The 14,612-nt window shown below is 35.9% G+C and overlaps 1 protein-coding gene and 1 non-coding gene across 2 annotated transcripts; one reads left to right on the top strand and one right to left on the bottom strand.

Annotated features, from left to right (window-relative positions):
* Positions 1-12,413: 12,413 nt before the first annotated feature.
* LOC148763566 (uncharacterized) lies at positions 12,414-12,938 on the bottom strand. Its single transcript, XM_088804582.1, has one exon. It carries the CDS (start codon positions 12,936-12,938, stop codon positions 12,414-12,416), a length of 525 nt encoding a protein of 174 aa, XP_088660708.1.
* LOC148763567 (small nucleolar RNA R71) lies at positions 12,574-12,680 on the top strand. The gene has a single exon (XR_016025670.1). It is a non-coding gene; the product is annotated as a small nucleolar RNA R71 (small nucleolar RNA).
* Positions 12,939-14,612: the final 1,674 nt, after the last annotated feature.

Raw genomic sequence — 14,612 nt, 5'->3', positions numbered from 1 at the left:
GGGTGGAACACCCTATTCATGAGATCCATAAAAGCTGCCGGTGCATTAGTTAACCCGAAAGGCATGACCAAGAACTCATAATGACCGTACCAAGTCCTGAACGCTGCCTTGGGTACATCCTATTCTTTAATCCTCAACTGATGATACCCAAACCTTAGATCAACCTTAGAAAACACTGTAGCTCCCTGTAATTAATCGAAAAGATCATCAATCCTCGGTAATGAATACTTGTTCTTAATGGTCATTCTGTTAAGCTATCGGTAATCGATACATAACCGAAGTGTACCGTCTTTCTTTTTCACAAATAAAACCGGTGCTCCCCATGGAGATGTACTAGAGCATATAAAACCCTTGTCCACTAACTCTTTCAACTGCACTTTCAACTCCTTCAACTCTGTCGGAGCCATTCTATATGGAGGAATAGAGATAGGGGCAGTACCCGAAAAAAAATCAATGGTGAATTCTAACTCACGATCGGGTGGAAGTCCCGATAATTCATCAGGAAATACATCAGAGAACTCACTTACTATGGGGACATTCTCTAACTTAGGTTCCTCCCTTGATATATCAATCACGTGAGCCAAGTATGTCGGATATCCCTTTCGCACCAATTTTAAAGCTTTGAGGGTCGAGACTACACAAAACGGTAATACTCGACGCTCCCCTGTAAATACAACTTCTGCTCCCTCTAAACTCTGGAGAATCACTTCTTTCTTAAAACAATCCACCTTTGCTCGATGAGTGGATAACCAATCCATACCCAAGATCAAATCAAAGTCCTAAATCTCCAAACGGATTAAATCACCCATGAATTCTTCTTCCCTAACTTTAATACCACAGTCTCTATAATACGTATTTCTTACTAATCGCTTGCCTAGAGGAGTATGCACTACAATCTCTTCCTCTAATGATGACAGGTTCCTATCTGAGAATGATGCAAATGATATGCTCACGTATGATCTATCGGAACCTGAATCTATCAAAACATGTGCATCTCTATCAAACACAATCATAGTACCTGTCACGATGTTAGGTCAAACTCGGGCTTCATCCTTAGTCACTACAAAGACCCTGGTCAAAATTTAGGGCTGCGGTCTGAAAAATGGCTGCTCTGGTGTATTACTCCCCATGCTTGACCGTATCACTAGGCCCTATCTAGACTGTGATCCAGAAGTGTCTCTCCATGATATACTAGGACGAGTCGGAGGAGTAGAAGTAGTTATTGTACCCCGTCTCAACTGAGGACAATCTCTCTTGATATGCCCCTGTTGGCTGCATTGAAAACACTTCATAGGCTGTCTACATGACCCAACATGAAATCTTCCGTAATTACGACATCTGTCTAATCCTCCTGAAGTCCTCCCCTGACTACTCATCACTGGTCGATCAAATCTAGAAGATCTCGGCTGTGACTGCTGAGATAGAGGTCTAGTGGATGCCACAAACGTTGAAATAGTACTTCCTGCAGTAGATGTCGAATCTCTGCCTCTCTTTGAAGACTGACCCGGGAACATAGGCGGATTTCTACTCTTTGCGAATTCAGCTCGGATCTGTCTATTCTCAGTGGCGAGCTTCTCAGCCCGTAAGGCCATCTGCACAACTTCCTTATGTGGCTCCCTACTAGTCACTGTCATTCATTCCCTGATCTCATTATGGAGCCCTTCCTTGAAATAATTAGCTTGATCCTACTCAGATTTCACCAGATCCGGCACATATAACATCAACTCGTTAAAACGAGTCTCATACTCTTCTACAGTTAGATTTCCTTGTTTCAAGCTCAGAAATTCTCTTTTCTTTTCTTTCTGATGAAAGTAAGTAAAATACTGACCATCAAATTCTCTGAGGAAGTCAGACCATGTCTGAGGAGTAGTGGAACGGGAATTCACCGAATTCCACCAGGTATGTGCCCTCTTCTCTAGTAATCTAGTAGCCACCATTAGCTTCATGTGGTCATCTAATCTTGTATTAGAAAGAGTCTTCGAAACTTGATTAACCCAATCCTTAGCTGCGGTCGCATCCAACTCACTAGTAAACGAGACGCAACCCAACTGTCTAGCTTCCTTCAACTTCTTAGAAATGGAGACATCCGGTGTTTGGGGTGGAATAGGAGGTAGTGGTATTGGGGCTGTTACAGGGGAAACAGTGGGTGGAACTAGACCAGCTTGAGCCTGACCCGTAAGAGCAGCGAAAAAAGTCACTAATGCTTGAGCTGCCTCGGGTGTCATGGCAGGTACGTTAGGAGTAGCAACAGGTGGTGGAGGAGGTACAGGAAGGTCCGTAGACTCAGCAGTAGGAACTGCTCTAAAATAAGACGCAGCCGACTCCTTTTCTATGGAATCCGACCAACTCTGTTTGGGGCGACCTCTTCCCCTACCGGTAGATCTAGTAATAGGTGGTAACTCACATCGAGGAGGCATAATGATCTACAAAAAGAATGAAATTGGTTTGGACAACTTAAGACTCTATATGCAACTAACTAATCTTAATTGAGCCACACTGATATTGTAAATTATTTTAAAAATAACTTTAAATCTAAGAACTTTAAAAATCAAAAACTTCTTTCAAAACCATAAGCTTTTAAACCAAAAGCTCTGATACCAATTGAATTGTCATGACCCGAAACCTCCCTCGGGCCCATGACAACCGTTGCGACGTCTCAACTGATACTCATTACCCGGAATGCCAATCGAAACCCTGCAAGGCTTACATATCAGTTTCTTTCCTTTCCTGTGAGCAATCGTTGTTAAACATTCTATTTAAAACAATTACCGATCGTTTTCGGCTCAAATAAATCCAAAAAAATTTTTTAAAAAAAAAAGATTTATAGATAAATATCACTATTCAAAATATTGATTAAAATATAGTATTTTTATATAAAACAATATTTATAAAAACACGTGTAAGAAATCTTTTGTAATGTGTAAGTAAAATAAATTCATACATACAAAAATTTACCAAGTTATAATGTATAATAATGGTTACAATGACAAGTGGCCCAAAATACACCCAATGTTGGTGCTAGAAACCTACTGTCTATGTGGCAGAGATGTCAACTGGAATCCTCGATAAAATAGGATATCTACAAGCTACCACCGACCTGAAATGTTTGGAAAGGAGGTGGATGAGATTTTGCAATCACAATGAATAAACAGACATTATCATAAATATCTAAAGGTGAGTAAATTGAAGGCAAGTTTAAACAACAAATTACGAACCATTTCATAATGTTTTCAACTTATTTCTTAAACCATAAAATATTTGTAATTTACCAAAATAGTTGTTAAGGCTTATGTCTTTTATTAAAAACAAAGCTCAAGCCAAAACTAATCCTCGGGGATACCTTGGCCGAGGTATTTAACCGAGTCTGCCAAGGTTGTTATAACATTTACATGTGAAACACATTTTTATTTTTAAAACAAGTCTTTCCTTGGCGTTGGCCGAGTTACACATTCACGTGTGGGTTCGACGTGAAGTGAGCTCTAATACTACCCCAGGAGTTACCCTCCTCGCCTCTACAACCGGAGTAACTATATAACCGAGTTTACCGTGCCCTTTTAATAGGCAGTCCATGAAAACCCGTCACTGCAGTGACCAACCCACCAATTTTAATAAAATTTCGACAGTATAACGTGGCTTTTATTTATTTATCTAGCCTGCATAGTAAAAGCAGAGGTGAGTAAAATGGAGGCAAGTTTAAACAACAAATTACGAACCATTTCATAATGTTTTCAATTTATTTCTTAGACCATAAAATATTTGTAATTTACCAAAACAGTTGTTAAGGCTTATGTCTTTTATTAAAAACAAGGCTCAAGCCAAAACTAATCCTCGGGGATACCTTGGCCGAGGCATTTAACCGAGTCTGCCAAGGTTGTTATAACATTTACATGTGAAACACATTTTTATTTTTAAAACAAGCCGTTCCTTGGCGTTGGCCGAGTTACACATTCACGTGTGGGTTCGACGTGAAGTGAGCTCTAATACTACCCCAAGAGTTACCCTCCTCGCCTCTACAACCGGAGTAACTATATAGCCGAGTTTACCGTGCCCTTTTAATAGACAGTCCATGAAAACCCGTCACTACAGTGACCAACCCACCAATTTTAATAAAATTTCGACAGTATAACGTGGCTTTTATTTATTTATCTAGCCTGCATAGTAAAAACAGCTTACATAAATTTCCCAATACACTTACAAAATATAGCCACATATACTCATATCTCATAAGCCATTCATAGGAGAATATATAATTTTCAAGACAGTTAACAGCCTCCAATTACTCAATTTCATAATCAACCCAATATACCTTTATTTGTCACATTTATTTGCAAAACATCAAAAATCCCGTTTTAATCTCGTTTTCATTTCATAAAATACATAAAGAGCATTTAAAAATAAACTTTAGATAATTTAGAATAATAATAAGTTTACTCACCGTTTGTACAAACTAAAAGCTTTCTAGGTGTCCCGATAACTACTCATCGGGTACGATTTCCTTACCTTTACCAGAAGGCTCTCCGCCTAGACACATTGTAAAAATTTACTCAATTTATCACATTAATGCTAAATCACTATATACTTGACTTAAATCCTATACTAATGCATGGTATGAAATGCAATAGCTAAAAACGGCTTAAACGCGGTATTAACCTATTTTTGGCACTTTACCCGATAAATTGCTAACGCGCTCCATTTTAGCTCTAAATTGTCCCATTCTCTCTCCAACATTTCTAACCATTAATTATCAGCCAATATTCCTCTAAAATCACCAAAATCAGCTCACTCTCTTCCTTGGAAAATTCGGCCAAAAATGGGACATTAACTCGGTTAATTTTCCACTTTGTTTTTCTATCACATTTAACCATTTTTCATCATTTTCTCTTCATTTCTCTTAGAATAAAAATCAGATTATCATCATTGTACCTCATTCCAGATTCGGCCAAGGGTGGGTATTGTGAAAATTTAATGCTTTCTTGCCCAATTTAATTTCTAAACACATTTAACTAACTAAAACTATCAATTTAACTAAAAATCAAAACCTAAAAATTTCAATTTCTCCCCCCTTGAAATTCGTCCAGCCCTTGATGTCACTTTTAGATCTCTCTCCTCAAGCATGCTAAATGTAAACAAAGGCATAGGAAAGGTAGAAATAAAGCTAAAGTTGAAAAATCTTACCGTTAAACGCGTAAACGGGCAAAAAACGCGAATTCCCCTTTGAATTTTTCTAGTTTCCCTTTCTTTTCTTTCTTTTCTTCCTTTCCTCTCTATTTCCTCTCTTGTTCTTCCTTATGGCCGGCCAGCACTTAAAATGGGGTTTAAATGGGCTGACTTTTTATTAAAATAATATTAAATCTTTAAAAAGTGACATGTGTCACTTTCCCATTGGCCCATTTTTAAAATTTCATCCATTTGTTTCCAAATTTTCACCATACACTTGTCCCACATATCCATAGCTTAGATAAAATTCTCAGACTTATCCAAAGTCTCGGTGGAGTAATTTTTAAAATTTACACTTTTGCCCCCGTAAAAGTGAAAAATTATATTTTTGCCCAAAAAATTGAAAAATTGCCCATAGACATATTTTTCATCCCTTATACTCATACCATTCCCCAATTTATCAATTTTGATCTAAATTCTCTCAAAATCTCAAAATTTGTCCACGGGTGAAAAAATTACGATTTTGCCCCTAAACATCAAAATTTTCAATTTTTCCCCAAATGAACCCTTGAACTCCGAACAATCATTTTTAGTCATTCCTTGACTATAAAATGTTCAATTTCATCCTACGATTCCTATTTGAACTAGTTCGAGATTAAATCAATTCAAGTGTATCGTTAGTTACATTGCCGGGTTTCGTCTATTCTTAGGGACTTTCCTAGCATAATAACATACTACTCAGTGCATGTATGTTATGACATGTATTTATAGGGTCGGGTTTTACAGAACTGGGCAAAGTAATCTTCATCAAAGTTGTAACTCTGTCTCTTAGCTTCCACTGATCCAAGAATCACATCATTTGGAGTTCTGCAACTCCAGATATAGCCAAAATACTAAAACATACGCAAGCAGATTCTGGGTCTTTCAACACCTTACTTTCCAAAATTAAGCCCAATCACTTTTAATCCTACAAAAAATATAAAAACCAATAAATAATAACTAAAATAAAAGGAATGACATAAAATTAAAATAACTCACTAAAAAGTAACCTAATCATAAAAACAACTAAAAATAATTAAATTATAATTGAAAATTGAGGACTTAGCTAATATTTAATAACAAAATTGAAATAAAATAATTCTATAAAATAGAATTATCACACCCCCAAACTTGAAATTTTGCTAGTCCTCGAGCAAAAGAAAATCACAAAAAGAAAACTGAATCATAAAAAATCCTTAAACGAGAGATAGAAATACCAAATCATGATTTCCCAATTTTTCCTCAGAAATTAACTCCAATTCCAACTTAAGGTAACTTACAGCTAATCCTTAATTTCATGCATCAATTCAAGTGAAAACTTATTTTTTGAATGAACTTCCCATGTGTGTGTGAATACTCTCTTAAAAAGACTATCATGCAATTCAGATCAATTTATGTCAAATCTAAGCATAGATTAGTACTAAGATCCCATAAGTTTGCTTTTCATCTCTCTCTCCACTAATGTAGATGAACACTTATTCAAAGATTAATAAGTCTTTATCAAGCTTCTAATGTAAGGCTAGGGTCAAGGTATGATAAAGGATATATTTAGGCTCAAATTCACCCTAAGCACTTAATCAATCTAGGACAAATAAAGAGCTCAAAGATTTTTTTTTTTTTAAAGCACCCCTAAACTTGAAGTAAACTTTCCTTTGTACCACAGATTTTATTCTTTTCTTTTCTCTTTTTTTTTTTTCAACCCTCAAACTTATTTTTGACAATCATAAACTAGGGGTAATTTTGCTAACAACCATCATTTTGTTTTTTTTTTTTTTTTGCACTTTCTCCCTCACTTTATTCTTAAGCTCAAATCATTCTTTAGAAAGATTAAAATACTTAAAGGGTGAAAGGTTCAAATTGCATGGAATTAAATAAACAGGCCAAGGCTAATATAACTGTGTAATTACAAAGAAAAGGTAAATTAGGCTCAAAAAGGGTGACTAAGGATAAATATAACAAGGTAGGCTCAAAAAGGCTCAAACGATCCAAAGATGGCCTAAATCACTTCCTATCCTAAGTGTTATCTAAGATTTCACCTCGAGAGAGAATCAAACAAATTCTAGAATTCTTGACTTCACTATACTTTTTCATCAACATAAAATTTCTCTAAATCACACAAAAATTCTAAGTAAAAGAGAATAATGCTCAAATTATTGGAAGTCACATTCTAAAATAAAGCGAACACAAGAATATCACATAAAATTAAATCATAACTATATGCTTCCCAAAAGCTAAGAATCAAAAGATAATTAAAATATCATCTTAGGATTGGTAATATCATGGCATAGGCAATTTCCATCTCAAGCATTCCTAAAATAAATCCTAAAAACAAAAAAAAAATTATGAAAATAAACTAACCTAAAAGCATCACAAAAACTAATAACAATAAAACCCTCCCCCAAAATTAAATTGCACATTGTCCTCAATGTGAAAAGCTAAAAAAATATATAAGAAAATTAAACTCCCTTATCAATGGTGGCAGTGCTTTGAAAGCTCTAATTTTCTTTCTCCTTATCTTCATGCTTTCCAAATCTACATACACAACAAAATAAGCTAGGGAGAGGTTGTAACTAATTATTTACCTATAAAAACAAAAAGTAACTAAAATAACAACTAAATTTAAAAGGATATAGCTTGGGTTGCCTCCCAAGAAACGCTTCATTGATAGTCTTCGGTTGGACTGTCTTGGACTTTAGGCCGTATCAAGCAAGTGAATTGAGGACTGTTGACGATTAATTTCACCTCCCCAATAATGCTTTAATCTTTGTCCATTGACTTTAAATTTTCGACCATCTATCCCTCTAACTTCGATCGCTCCATGTGGGAATACCTCATTGACAATATAAGGACCAGACCACCTTGATTTTAGCTTTCCCAAAAATAATTTTAAGCGAGAATTATAGAGCAACACTGCTTGTCCTAGCTCAAAGCTTCTTGCCAATATCTTCTTATTAGGCCATTGCTTCATTTTCTCTTTGTAGAGTTTGGCATTCTCATAAGCTTGAAGGCGAAATTCATCAAGTTCATTTAATTGCAACAACCTTTGCTCACCTGCTGCTTGTAGATCAAAATTTAACTTCTTGACAGCCTAATAAGCATTGTGTTCAAGTTCCACCGGTAAGTGACAAGCTTTGCCAAAGACCAACTTATATGGAGATATACTAATCGGGGTCTTGTAAGCAATCCTATATGCCCACAGTGCATCATCCAATCTCTTGGACCAATCTTTTCTTGTGGGACACACGGTTTTCTCCAAAATCCTCTTGATTTCGCAATTCGATACTTCTGCTTGGCCACTAGTATGAGGATGGTTCGCAGTGGCAACCTTATGTTTAACTCCATATTTTGCCAGAAGGGCATCAAAATATTTATTGTAAAAGTGACTTCCCTCATCACTAATGATTGCCCTTGGAGTGCCGAATCGAGTGAAACTATTTTTCCTGATGAAATTCATGACCACCTTCAAATCATTATGAGAAAAGGCTGCTGCTTCAACCCACTTGGAAACATAATCCACAGCAAGCAAAATGTATTTGTTGTTATATGAGGATATGAACGGACCCATGAAGTCAATAGCCCATACATCAAAAATTTCTATCTCCATGATCTTGTTGAGAGGCATCTCATGTCGCCTTGAGATATTTCCCACCTTTTGGCACCTGTCACAATGCAATACAAAATTATGAGCATCCTTAAATAATGTAGGCCAATACAAACCTGACTGGAGGACTTTAGCAGCAGTCTTAGTTCCTCCAAACTGTCCTCCATAATCTGAAGAATGGCAATGGTGAAGCACACTTTGAATCTCTTCCTCCGGGACACATTTTCTAAACATCTGGTCTTTACACTATTTGAAAAAGTAAGGCTCATCCCAAAAATAAAATTTAACATCATGCAAAAATTTCTTTTTCTGATGAAAATTTAAATCAGGGGGAATAATATTACTTACCAAATAGTTTACAAAATCAGCATAGCAAGGAAGTGATTTCTTACCAACTTGAAGGATTTGTTCATCAGGAAACGTCTCTTTGATTAAGGTCGAATCCTTACCTTGAGCTTCAATTTCTAATCTTGAGAGGTGGTTTGCAACTTGATTTTCTGTTCCTTTTCTATCACAAATCTCAAGATCAAATTCTTGAAGTAAGAGGATCCACCTTATCAATCTTGGCTTAGTATCCTTCTTGGCAATCAAATACTTGATAGTTGAGTGATCAGTGTACACTATCACCTTTGTCCCCACTAGATAGGAGCAAAATTTGTCAAAAGCAAAAACCACAACCAAGAGCTCCTTTTCTGTCGTGGTATAATTTTTCTGAGCCTCATTCAAAGTCTTGCTAGCATAATAGATGGAATGGAAGATTTTATCCTTCCTTTGTCCCAAAACAGCTCCCACCGCATAATCACTCGCATCACACATTAGCTCAAAAGAAAGAGTCCAATCGGGACTAATTATGATAGGTGCAGATATTAATCTTTTCTTTAATTCATCAAAAGCAACAAGACATTCATTATCAAAATTAAATGGCACATCTTTCTCCAATAAATTGCAAAGTGGTTTAGAAATTTTTGAAAAGTCCTTAATAAATCTTCTATAAAAACCAGCATGACCAAGAAAACTTCTAATACCTTTGACATTTAATGGAGGTGGTAATTTCTCAACTGCTTCAATTTTTGCTTTATCTACCTCAATGCCATTACTAGAGATCTTGTGCCCAAGAACAATACCTTCTTGCACCATGAAGTGACATTTCTCCCAATTGAGCACCAAATTTGTCTCTTCCCACCTCTTAAGTACCCTAGTAAGATTTAAAAGACAATCATCAAAATTATTTCCAAAGATTGAGAAATCATCCATAAATACCTCCAAGCATTTTTCAACCATGTCTATGAATATGGCCATCATGCATCGTTGAAATGTGGCAGGTGCATTACATAATCCAAATGGCATTCTTCTAAAAGCAAAGGTGCCATAAGGACATGTAAATGTAGTCTTTTCCTGATCTTCAGGAGCAATAGCAATTTGGTTATAGCCAGAGTAACCATCTAGAAAACAATAATATTCCTTACCAGCCAAGCGATCTAACATTTGATCAATGAATGGAAGAGGGAAATGATCTTTCCTTGTAGCTTTATTGAGCTTGCGGTAGTCGATGCACACTCTCCATCTCGTTACCGTTCTTGTTGGAACGAGCTCATTATTGTCATTGGCCACCACAGTCATTCCTCCTTTCTTAGGAACACATTGAACTGGACTTACCCATGAGCTATCAGAGATAGGGTAAATTATTCTGGCATCCAACCACTTGATGATTTCCTTCTTGACCACTTCCTTCATGATGGGATTCAATCTTCTTTGTTGTTCAATTATGGCTTTGTGATCTTCCTCAAGAAGAATTTTATGCATGCAAAAAAGGAAGGGCTAATTCCCTTAATATCAGCTATGGTCCACCCTATTGCTTTCTTGAATGCTCTAAGTGTTCTCAATAATTTCTCCTTTTGCAAGCTAGTAAGAGCATCAAAAATAATAACCGGAAGAGTGGAAGATTTTCCAAGATAAACATACCTCAAGTGTGCTGGTAGAGGTTTGAGTTCCAAAGTAGGTGGCTCCTCAATGGAGGGCTTAGAAGCTGGCACCAAAGAAGCTGAAATATCTAAAGACTCAAATTGATGATTAGTTCTAAATCTGGAGAGAGCATTCAACAAATTTGACTATTCAATAAACTCATCATCATCCCTATCAGAGTTAGCAACTAAACATGCTTCAAGAGGATCATTGGGATTTTATTTTAAGAAAACATCATGTGTCAAATTGTTCACTACACTCACAGAAAAACAGTCTTCAGATGTCATAAGCAATTTTAAAGCTTTGAAAATATTAAATGTTACTTGTTGGTCTTGAACTCTCAAAGTGAGCGCACCTTTTTCAACATCAATCAAAGCTCTAACAATTGCTAAGAATGGCCTCCTAAGAATGATTGGAATTTGCCTATCTTTTTCCATGTCAAGAATTATAAAATCAACTGGAAAAATAAATTTATCTACCTTGACAAGAACATCTTCAATAATTCCCCTTGGGTACACATAAGAACGATCAGCCAATTGCAAAGTTACAGAAATGGGTTTGCATTCCCCCAAACCAAGTTTCTCAAAAATTGACCAAGGCATTAAATTGATACTTGCACCTAAATCACTCAAAGCTTTTGTAAAAAATAAATTACCAATAGTGCAAGGGATTGTGAAACTACTTGGATCTTTGAGTTTTGGTGGTAGCTTGTTTTAGAGAATTGCACTGCACTCTTCTGTGAGGGAGACAGTTTCAAACTCACCTAGCTTTCTCTTTTTGGAGAGGATGTCCTTCAAGAACTTGACATAACTAGGCATTTGTTCCAGAGCTTCAGCAAAAGGAATATTTATGTGTAATTTCTTGAAGACATCGATGAACTTCTGAAATTACTTCTCAAGATATTGCTTTTGGAGCCTTTGGGGAAAAGGTGGTGGAGGATGAATGACTTGAGAAACTCCTTGATTTTCAGCCTTGACCTTCTCTTTCTGTTCGACTTCACTTTCTTTCTCACAAATTCTTTCATTATCAACATGTTCATTCTCAATTTCAACTACTTTTTCATTCACCCCTTCAATTTCTTTTCCATTCCTTAAGGTGATTGCTTGGCATTATTCCTTACCTTTAGGATTGATTTGTGTGTCACTAGGCAGGGAACCTTGAGGTCTACTATTGACGGAGTTTGCAAGTTGTCCCACTTGGGTTTCAAGATTTCTCAATGATGCTCCAAAGCTTTGAATTATCGCATCATTCTTGGATATATACTGCAAAAGAAGTTCTTCCACTTGGGGCTTCTTTCCAAGAACTAGTGGTCTAACTTGCTATTGAAATCTCTGAGGCATGTTGGGTTTTGGATTGGAAGGCCCTGCATTGTTATTCCATGAAAAATTGGGATGGTTTCTTCAACCAGGATTATAAGTATTGGAATATGGGTTGTTCTGCTGTCTGTTAAAGTCCCCACAAACTGGACTGATTCAGAATTGTATGGACATTGATCATTTGAATGGCCATCCCCACACATCTCACAAATTGAATTTTGAACTACATGAACTCCTAATGTGTCAATCTTTTTGGATAGTGCAGCCACTTGCGCAGCTAAGTTGCTCATTGCATCAATTTCATAGGCTCCAACAGCTTTTCTCGAACCTAACCTTTTTTAAGGCCATTGATAATTATTTGAAGCCATCTCTTCCAATAAATTATATGCATCAACAGCATTCTTACTCATCAATGCCCCACCAGCAGTAGCATCAATTGTGGTTTTAATTGACCCAATCAGCCCACTGTAGAATGTCTGAACTTGCAACCAATCAGGAAACCCGTGATGTGGGCATCTTCGCAGTAGTTCTTTAAACCTCTCCCAAGCTTCATACAAATACTCACCATCAAATTGTGTGAATGAGGTGATATCGTTCCTCAACTTTGCAGTTTTTGCAGACCGAAAGAACTTTGCGAGAAACTTTTGAGCCAACTCCTCCCATGTAGTGATAGACCCATTAGGTAGTGAATTAAGCCAACTTTTTGCTTTGTCCCTCAGAGAGAATGGAAACAGCCTCAATCTAATAGCATCATCAGTTACTCCATTATATTTAAAAGTATCGTAAATCTCCAAGAAATTTACTAAATGAGCATTAGGATCATCACTAGGTAACCCACCAAACTGGACTGAAGACTGAATCATCTGAATATAGGCTGGTTTGATTTCAAAATTATTCGCATTGATGGAAGGTCTCCTAATGCTTTGGTGCAAACCTTGCAATAGAGGAACTACATAATCTCGCAATGCTCTATTTGCTTCAGGAACCATATTAATGGCATTATTACCATTATTAATGTTATCCTCAAACATTGTCTGATTTAAAGCTGCAACTTGTAAATTCTCCCTTCGACGTCTTTAGAAAGTTCTTTCTATCTCAGGATCAAAAGGAACAAGATTCAAGTTGTTTCTTCTTTGCATACAATAACCAAAGATATCTGCAAGAAAACAAAATCTAAAATTAAAACAAGAAAAATAAATTTTGAAGTAAGACTAAATTGCTTGGTATTAGTATTAGTAATAAATCTAGAAAAAATTCCCTAGCAACGGTGACAAAAACTTGTCAGTTAAAATCTTACTGCGCAAGTATACGTATCGAATAGATAGTATATTAGCAAGTATGGTATCGATCCCACAGGGAATTAATCTAAAACTTTACTGAGTACTAAAATTAGAACAATTTAATCTTATCCAAATAATCAAAATTAAATAATTGATTAAAACTAAAATTAAAACCAATAAGAAAAATCAAAATAATAACTTGAGAAAATATCAAATCAAACAAGCCTAGGATCACAATATCCCTCACACTTCATCTAAATCTTACCTCTCTTACTAAACTTATTTCAATGGGTTGAATTGCTAACCTAGAGTTCTAAATTATTTATAAGGGTCTCCCGACTCAACCTATAAATATATCTATTTTAACCAAAACACTATATCCCTATGTGATTTGAAATTAAAACAGACTCATTAAGTTTAGTGAAATACCCCATACTTTGATATGGTGATAAATAAAGTTGATCGGATGCAAATTGAGGTCAATTAAAATGTTTAAAAGTGATAAAAGGTAATTCGGAAGTCAAGTGAGGCATAATAAAGTATTTTGGGTACCAAGGAGACAAGATAAAATTTTTAGAATAAAATAATATTTTATTAATAAAATAATATTAAAATATTAATATTTAGTCGGATGTCGAAATCAGTCATGAAGAAGGATCATATGGTTGATCCAAGTGGGGGAGAAGATGACAAGCCCGACTCTATAAAAATATTTGCCATGACATACATGTGGTGGATAGCATGTTTGCATACTAGGAGAGTCCCGAAAAATTTACAAAAGTCGGTATTGTACCTAGACGTACAACAAAGTTGATTTAAGCCTCGAACTAGATCAAATAGAGAATTTATGATGAAATTAAGAATTTTAAATTCTCAGAATGGTTTAATATGGTGATTCGGAGTTCGAGGATCAATTTGGAGTCAAACCGAAATTTTTGCTATCTAGGGGTAAAATGGTCATTTACCACCTGAGGACAAAATGGGAATTTTTAAAAAATATTTTTGGCCCCATTTGACTTATTGGAGTATGATTTGAGGTTTAGAAGTGAAAAATTTTAATTCCGGTATAATTTGGAGTATAAGGGTAAAATGGTAATTTTACCACCTTAGGGGCAAAACAGTAATTTTTCCATCACCAAGATATTTTTCCAACACATGGTCATCCCTTATCCTCATTTTGACCATTGACTAATTGTGTGGTGGAGATAAAAAGGATTAAAATTTTTAAAGTTTTAAAAACGGGCCAATGACATGATG

The sequence above is a fragment of the Theobroma cacao genome, chromosome 3, assembly GCF_053813885.1.
Source record: "Theobroma cacao isolate CCN51 chromosome 3, ASM5381388v1, whole genome shotgun sequence".
NCBI lineage: Eukaryota > Viridiplantae > Streptophyta > Magnoliopsida > Malvales > Malvaceae > Theobroma > Theobroma cacao.
The sequence above is the reverse complement of the archived record's forward strand: the minus strand, read 5'-3'. Positions and strand labels throughout refer to the sequence as shown.